At 44.3% G+C, this 8,519-nt stretch overlaps 1 protein-coding gene across 8 annotated transcripts in view; it reads left to right on the forward strand.

Moving 5' to 3' along the window:
* Positions 1-8,519, forward strand: part of ANKRD17 (ankyrin repeat domain 17) — a 91,856-nt gene that overhangs the window by 78,322 nt on the left and 5,015 nt on the right. For all 8 annotated transcript variants that reach the window (XR_004841751.1, XM_035892619.1, XM_035892615.1 and 5 more), the window contains 7 exons: positions 107-223; positions 1,051-1,222; positions 2,042-2,489; positions 2,886-3,041; positions 3,276-3,425; positions 3,943-5,591; positions 7,581-7,778. Coding sequence is in view for 7 of the 8 variants with exons in the window: in XM_035892619.1 (XP_035748512.1) it covers positions 107-223; positions 1,051-1,222; positions 2,042-2,489; positions 2,886-3,041; positions 3,276-3,425; positions 3,943-5,591; positions 7,581-7,778 (2,890 nt within the window). In the remaining variant the exon portion in view is untranslated. The remainder of the gene's footprint in view (positions 1-106; positions 224-1,050; positions 1,223-2,041; positions 2,490-2,885; positions 3,042-3,275; positions 3,426-3,942; positions 5,592-7,580; positions 7,779-8,519) is intronic.

Consider the following 8,519-nt stretch of genomic DNA (forward strand, 5'->3'; position numbering starts at 1 on the left):
TAAGGCGATGGTTAATAAATTGCAAGTGTAAGCTTGAGATGGTGCATTCCAACACACACAGCGTTACTTTTTAAGTCAGAGAGGTTGATGTACTTTATCATTTCAGGAGATGCTGAAGAAGTGCCACCTGTGTATGGAATCAATTGTTCAAGCCAAAGATAGACAGGCTGCCGAAGCCAACAAAAATGCGAGCATTCTTTTAGAGGAACTGGACTTGGAGAAGGCAAGTTGAAAGAGTTTGGAGCTGTGATTATTTCTTTGTTAAAAATCCAATTTTACGTTCTTTCAAGATTATAAGATTGGTGAAAGTACATATTAAGTATAGGAGTGTGTGTAGTTACCGTAATTGGGGTGTCTAGAGCTGAGCACCTTGTTGTTCAGGTAGTCTTTGAACTTTACTTTGACTATTATTCAGAGAAATGGGATCAAAAAACTCCAATAGAATTATTTCTTCTGGAATAACATTGTGCCAAAAGAAGAATTTCTGAGAATAATTTTTCATCAAGTGCGTGATAGGTGGGCATTTTCCAGTCACGGTGAGGATTTTAGGTCTAAAACCTGTTTGTGTCTTAAAAATTAAAAAAACCCAAACTAACCAAACAAAACCCTAGTAATGATAATGGAAACCATAGTACTGTAGTTGAAATCTAATGGAAAAATCTAAGTACAATACAGTGTCAAATGAGCGCATGCTTTATATTCAAGCTGGCTGAAACCATTTTGTGTTCTAATCTTTGAAAGGGAGATGGGTGGTGTTGGGACTGTACTGCTGAGACACACAGGGTTACGCAAAGAATCCAGTGAAAATGCGTTTTGGAGAACTCTGACTTGAGTTTGTATGGTGTCTGTCCTCTGTTTCTACACTGATCTTCTGTTCACGTGAGTGAACAGTCTGCTTGGAAGAAGTAAATACGTGAAAATAGGGATCGCAGAGAATTTAGCTACTATTTGTAAACTTGTTGCTCTAAAATGCAAGTTCAGTTTCCTGGGAAATATTTCTTGAAATGCATGGGACATCTTGCGATACCGTTCCATGTGCTTGACTTGTAGCTAAGGGAAGAAAGCAGGAGACTGGCTTTGGCTGCCAAAAGAGAGAAAAGAAAGGAGAAAAGGAGGAAGAAAAAAGAAGAACAAAGAAGAAAACTAGAAGAAATAGAAGCTAAAAATAAAGAGAATTTTGAACTTCAAGCTGCTCAGGAGAAGGAGAAGCTAAAAGCTGAAGGTGATTTGAAATATTTGCCTTATTTTTGAAATATGGCCTTGATTTTATTCCTTGTATTAAAAGGTGCTTTTCTTGTCAAAACTTGAATACGCGCTTTCTTATGAGCGGTTGAGCTTTCCTTTTGTTTGTTTTTTCTGTTAAACCTGTCGATTAACATGATGACTTCAGTGAGACTTAGGGGTTAACTTCACCACAGGGGTGGTGTTGGCTTGGTTTTTTTATCTTCCAGGTCCCAATATTTAAAACCAGGTCAATTTTTTTTTTTTTTACCTAATAAATAGAATAATAATAATGATGAGCTGAAAAAACTGGCAGTGTGGAAATTCCAAACATGTATCATTCTCTTCTTGCTCATGGAAACCTGGCTCTTGTGTATCTTGTGGCAGTGAGTTTCATGTGGTGTACTGAGAAATGGTTTTCACTGGTGGTTCCCTCACCCTGATAATGCTGAAAGAAAGGGAAGACGTGACCATTTTTTTCCTGTTGTTTCATGTGCTTTTTAATGTCCCCTAATCGCTTGCATCTGTCTTTCCATGCTTGAACTCAATTTCGTGTTTGTTAAACTGCTGCTGCATCTCTTCCAAGAAAAGAATGAAATCCTGTGTAAGTTAGCATAAACAAGGGGAGAGGCTCCACGGTGTGACATACGCAATAGCTTTACAGATGTCCACGTAGTCAGGGGTTCTGCATGTTTCTCAGAGTCTTGTCAAGTTACTCATGACTCATTTGATGGGAGAAGTGTGATTTGGGAAGCAAAACTACGCAAGCTTCCTCAAGTCAGCTACATTAGTACTGTTTCTTTTTTTACTCTTCCATCAGACGATCCCGAGGTCCCCATGGAGCCTCCTAGTGCGACCACTACAACCACCATAGGTATATCTGCAACTTGGACGACATTAGCAGGTTCCCATGGGAAGAGGAATAATACCATCACCACAACAAGCTCCAAAAGGAAAAACAGGAAAAACAAAGTAACCCCTGATAACGTTCAGATTATATTTGATGATCAACTCCCAATTTCCTATAGCCAACCAGAAAAAGTGAATGGTGAATCCAAGAGCAGCAGTACTAGTGAAAGTGGCGATAGCGACAATATGAGGATTTCCAGCTGTAGCGATGAAAGCAGCAATAGCAACAGCAGCCACAAAAGTGACAATCATTCTTCCACAGCCGTTACTAACACACAGAGCAACAAAAAGCAACCGTCGGTTCTTGTCACTTGTCCAAAGGATGAGAGGAAAGCAGTTACTGGCAAATCGTCCATCAAGTAAGTTGCTGTGACCATGTGTGCCGTTTTGGGGCGTTTGTTGCCCTACATTTAAACGCCGCGCCCTTGTCTTGGTGACCTGCATACTTAAGTCAGTTGTCAGGAAGTTGATGAGGCACGGTGTCCTTGCTCTAGTGTGTATAAGGACTATAAATATTGTTGCAGCATGAACTTGAACTCGGAATTAGTTTCCGAAGCAAGAAACATCATCGTGGATCTGGAAATAGGGAACTGTTGGGGTGCTTTGAGACGCAACCATCTCAATTCAAGCAGTTTCTTAATAACATCTGTTCTAAAAGAGACGAATGGGTCGAGGGGGCTGGAGAAGGGGCAAAATGCAAGTCGGCTTCTTTATTTTTCTGACAGCATAGTGATGACATTTAATTTCTTTTAAAGGTTGTCTGAAGTTATTAGTGAGGTGACGAGTAATTCCTTGTCTACTTGCACGAAATCTGGTCCTTCTCCCCTTTCTTCTCCAAATGGAAAGCTAACCATCGCTAGTCCTAAACGCGGTCAGAAAAGGGAAGAAGGATGGAAGGAAGTTGTGAGAAGGTAAGCAGAACATTCCCCTAATTCTGCACTGTTGATGTCCTTTTGCAGAATGTTTTATCATTGTAGCCCTCTCTGGGGTTACTGAATGACCGCCGCCTTAGCGGACCCGACGGATTGCACAAAGTTCCTGCTACATAGGTTGAATCATGAATTACAACATGGTTTTGAGCAGCCTGCCCACTGCTTCATGCCGTGGAAGCGTTTCCCAGTTAATAATGTTTCTTTTTTGCATAGATCCAAGAAGGTTTCTGTCCCATCAACTGTAATTTCCAGAGTCATTGGCAGAGGAGGATGTAACATCAATGCGATACGCGAGTGCACGGGAGCGCACATAGACATTGACAAACAGAAGGACAAAACTGGAGATCGAATAATAACGATAAGGTAAGCGGGCTGCTTGGTTTGCTCGTTCATGTGGGGATTTTTTTCATTGTAGAACACGTCCCTGCATAGAAAAATGAAAAGGCTTGACCTCGTTGTCCCTTGCAAGTTCACTGTTGGTTCTTTGAGGCAGGGGAGATGAGTGGGGGGGAAACTGAGAACAACTGCGAAGTGGTACCACAGCATTTGTACAAAAGACGACTTGCAATATGAAGTGGAGCATAAATGTTAGGATTCTGTGTTTAGACTTCTTCAGACATGGCTAAATATGCAGAGGTGTTTAGGGGAGCAAATGTTTTAACCATTCGGGGTTTGGGGAGTTAGAGTTTTCAGCTTGTGGCTGCCTAAATAATTGTCAGCAGCAAGAACGTGTTGAGCTCAGTCTTCAGATCAGAGTGTTATTTTTCTGTCTGTCTCAGCGTGACCGAATGCAGGCTGGATCGCGCGTTGGAGGTACTTGGCTGTAATGTATGTCAATGCTTTAGATGCACTTTCCCTTTTCTTCCTTCCTTTTTTATAGGGGCGGCACAGAATCAACAAGACAGGCCACGCAGTTGATCAATGCTCTGATTAAGGATCCAGATAAGGAAATTGATGAACTTATTCCAAAGAACCGTTTGAAAAGTTCGGCTGCCAACTCCAAAATAGGGTCGTCGACACCTGCCACCACTACAGCTGCTAACAGTTCCCTCGTGGGCATCAAAGTGACCACCGTAGCTGCTTCGTCAACATCTCAGACTGCCTCCGCACTCACCGTGCCTGCAATTTCTTCAGCATCCACTCACAAAACCATTAAGAACCCAGTGAACAACGTGCGGCCTGGTTTCCAAGTTTCTCTTCCATTAGCATATCCTCCTCCGCAGTTTGCACACGCTTTACTCGCTGCTCAGACTTTCCAGCAAATCCGTCCGCCTCGGTTGCCCATGACACACTTTGGAGGTACTTTCCCACCAGCTCAGTCCACATGGGGTCCGTTTCCTGTTAGGCCCTTGAGCCCCGCAAGAGCTACCAACTCACCGAAACCTCACATGGTGCCTCGCCATAATAGCCAGAACAGCAGCGGTTCTCAGGTGAATTCAGCAAGTTCTTTGACAACTAGTCCAACAGCTACAACAAGTTCAGTGGCTTCTACTGTGCCTGGTTCTTCTGCTAACGGCAGTCCAAGTTCACCTTCGGTCAGAAGACAGCTTTTCGTCACGGTCGTGAAGACATCAAATGCCACGACGACCACGGTGACGACCACGGCGAGTAACACGAGCACAGCGCCCACGAATGCCACGTATCCAATTCCTACTGCCAAAGAACACTACCCTGCATCTTCCCCCTCATCTCCTTCTCCTCCTGCGCAGCCGGCGGGTGTTACCAGAAGCAGTCCTTCCGACTGCCCAGCAACCTCTCCGAATAAAGGTGCACCTTCGTCTGATCCGGAAGTGGGTAGTCCGCCAGCCGTGGAAACGAGCAGCTCGACGGGCAGTAGGCAGCCCAGTTCTGGTACCGGCAGCTCATCTGTGCACCCTGCTCATCAGCAGCCTCCGGGAGCTCCTCTGCAAGAGGCCAGACCCCCTCTTCAGCAACCTCAGGTTCCCGCACCAGACCCTCGAATGGTTGTGCCTCCAAATTTAGCAGCAACAAGCTCATCTGCTCCTGTGGCAGGTCCAACAAATGCCCCGATGACCTATCCCGTGTCGCAGACGTCGATGGGGTCTTCTCAGCCTGCAGCGAAGATGGAAACCCCGGCCATCAGACCGCCTGTCCATGGAACCGGCAGTGTCCATAAGAATCCAGCTCCTGTGCAAAACTCTTCTGTCGCAGTCCTCAACGTTAACCACATCAAAAGGCCCCACAGCGTTCCTTCTTCAGTGCAGCTTCCTTCTACCTTAAGTACACAAAGTGCTTCTCAGAATTCAGCCCATCCAGCAAACAAGTCTATGGGTAACAATTTCAGTGCTACTTTACCATTCGGGCCCTTTAGTACGTTGTTTGAAAACAGTCCTACGTCTGCTCATGCCTTCTGGGGTGGTTCCGTCGTTTCATCTCAGACAACGCCAGAATCTATGCTGTCAGGAAAGTCTTCGTTTTTGCCAAATTCAGATCCCTTACATCAGTCTGATACTTCCAAAGCCCCAGGTTTTAGGCCACCGTTACAGAGGCCAGCTCCAAGTCCCTCAGGTAAGTCTCTGTTTTGCCTTCATACCTTAATAACACACTTGAATAACAACTGCCGCACGCTTTTATTTTGAACACGTAATACTCTCTGCCTCGGCTTTTGAGGTCACTTAGAGTGTCATTGATCACTGTCAGCCCTGCAACGGAAGGGTGCTGTAATATAGCTTATTGTTTCTGTAAGGAAAGTTGAGTTCATCTTCCTTTTTAAGTGCCACCTGTCAAATCCAGTAACTATTTTGCAGTCGATGAACTTGATGAGAGTCGAGCTGAGGCATTCTTTTTGCCATTCCAGTCTGCACTTCCGTGGTAGCTGAGATAATAAAACGCTTGACTGTTGTTTCCACCTCCCTTTCCTACCACCAGCTAATAATTTCTCTAGTTTGTGATAACTTGCTTCTTGTCCCGAGGCTGCAGAAAATGATGCAGCATCTTCAAAGTGTTAGGATGATAAGAAGATCTGCGATTTGATGTGAACTTGTAATAAGAGGTGTGCTCTCTTAACTGCTAAACTTGATCAAAAAACTTAATTTTGTTGACTTATGGAATTTTGTAGCAAGATGTTTAGCCTTCTGTACAACCGGAGGCCCAGGGGTTGTCACAGAGTCAGAGAATCATTTAGGTTGGAAAAGCCCTTTAAGATCATCAAGTCCAACCATTAACCTAACACTGCTATCCCACCACTAAACCATGTCCCTAGGCACCTTGTCTATCCTTATTTTAAATACCTCCAGGGATAGGTGTTCTGCAGGTTCCAGACAGTACACAGGCACAGTTTGTACCATCGGTGCCTCTCTCGGTGGGACCGGGGAGTTGTTCACACAGCTTGCTTTATGAGTCGAGAGAGACAACAGTTAGTTTTTTCCTTTGTGAGTATCATGGTGTTGAGGAGCTTCTGAGGTGCTCTCTGTGAACTTTGCCAACTTAATATGGTTCTTGGTGCTTTGGCACGCTCGTACACCGTGTAGCCTGTCAGTTCCTGAGTAAAAGCAGTGCTCGGACCCCAGACCTGCTGATACCTCAGCAACTTCTCTTTTGGAAGGCTGCAGGCACATCAGATGAAGCTGGAGGTGTCTGTGGAGTCAGGGGGTGTTAAGGCTAGGTCGTAGGGAAGTAGCCCCTGAGAGCCTGCAGAATTCGACGAAAAATAGAGGTTGGATCTCAATAAGGGATGATGCAGAGGAGGGACGTGCTGTGCTGCCTTAATTCTGTGGCAGAATTGTCCCTGGACAAGAGATATTTTTTTTGCCTGACTAAAACTGCAAACGCAAATCTTCTGTCACGTGCTTTATGAGCCAGGAGAAAGGTGCAAGTGCCACGGCAGTTGGGTGGTAACAAGCTTCCTTAACAGTTTTTGAAACTTAAAATCCTAGGATTTTTATTTTTCCCCTTTTTTCATTGAGGAGAATATTAAGGGGGTACTAATTCTTGTATTTTTAATACCTTGGCTACTTGGTGCCATTTGGTCTTAATAAAAGACCATTTTCCTAAATAAGTGAAAAGGTATCCTGGGGTTGGAAAAAACCCCACTTCATTGTTGATCGTGGTGGATATAGACATCATTCTGTAGAAAAAAAAAATGAATGGAGAAAGTCTTCAAATCTTTAGTACCATTTCCACCGTTCTTGGTACAAAATCCTACTTTCTAAAGCTACAACATGTAAATTCCGGGTTAATGAAATGCTCACTTTTCCGATGTCCAGTTTTATCAGAGGTGTATTACATTCCCTTAATTTATTTCCATTCAAGGTACCCACGTGGTAACATGAGAATCATTCTTAATATGTATATACGGCACAACTGCCACACGCTGGCAGGACTTGCAGAGTATGAAGCGTAAGACTCCCAGTTCTCCGTGGGAAATAGTAACAGCCCCCCCCGTCCCCCAACTTTTGACTGGTTAAAAGCTCTCTTTCTTCCTTTATTATAATTTCCATGATATGGGCGACCTCTTCACAGAGTACCGGGAGTCACTTGTGCCCATTTCTCTCACAGGTATTGTCAGTATGGATTCACCCTATGCTTCTGTAACACCTTCTTCTACACACCTGGGTAATTTTGCCTCGAACCTTTCGGGAGGTCAGATATACGCGCCTGGGACACCTCTTGGCGGAGCGCCTGCAGCTGCTAATTTTAACAGACAGCATTTCTCCCCACTTAGTTTATTGCCTCCATGTTCATCAGCATCAAATGGTGAGTTCTAGTCTGTGGGAAACGAGTTCAGAAGCTATTGTACAAATAAAGTGGCCTCATGCCCTGCTTGTTTTAGGTAGGCGTTACTGGTTTTGTTCATTTTCAACTTCGGGTTTTCAGATGTGTGTTCAAACCTTTGTGCAATCACAGATTTTGAGATGAAATTTTCTTGTGCAAGTTCTGATCTCCAGTGTGGGTTTTTTAACAGCTAAGGTCAGGCTATTGCGGAGTTCCTTATTCTCGCTGCAATTAGCTTCGGCCTGTTAACGAATATGACCTTTCTTTTAGTCGTCTTGCCAAGAGAAGGTTGGGGTTTGAGTTTGTGAAGGTAATATCCCAGGTGTGAGTTGCTGTGTCTTGTTAAAGCTAGCTCAGCAGCGGCGGTTGCTTAGTTTTTCTGATGTTCTTAGAACAGAACTGTGTCGGGTATTCCAGGAGAAAATACTTAGGGCAAGGCCTGGTGCCTTCCCCCACGTTTGGCCCCTGCAGTTTTGGCTGTGTAGCGGAGGTTTTCGGACTGAAAACGAACTGTTGAGTGCTGGCTTGTTCAGGGAACAAGTTAGTCTGGTTTACTGGTGAAAATAATAGCAAAGAAAACCCCACAGAGCACAAATCAGGATTTAAAAAACCAAACAAACACTAAGAAGCAACAAGCCCAACCCGACCCAACGACAACATTGGTTTATTTCAGGTGTACTTTGGGTGTAATCCTCAAATCCTCTATTGCTGATACGCAGGAAT

Source organism: Egretta garzetta, unplaced genomic scaffold, assembly GCF_000687185.1.
Source record: "Egretta garzetta isolate BGI_Z169 unplaced genomic scaffold, ASM68718v1 scaffold414, whole genome shotgun sequence".
Taxonomy (NCBI): domain Eukaryota; kingdom Metazoa; phylum Chordata; class Aves; order Pelecaniformes; family Ardeidae; genus Egretta; species Egretta garzetta.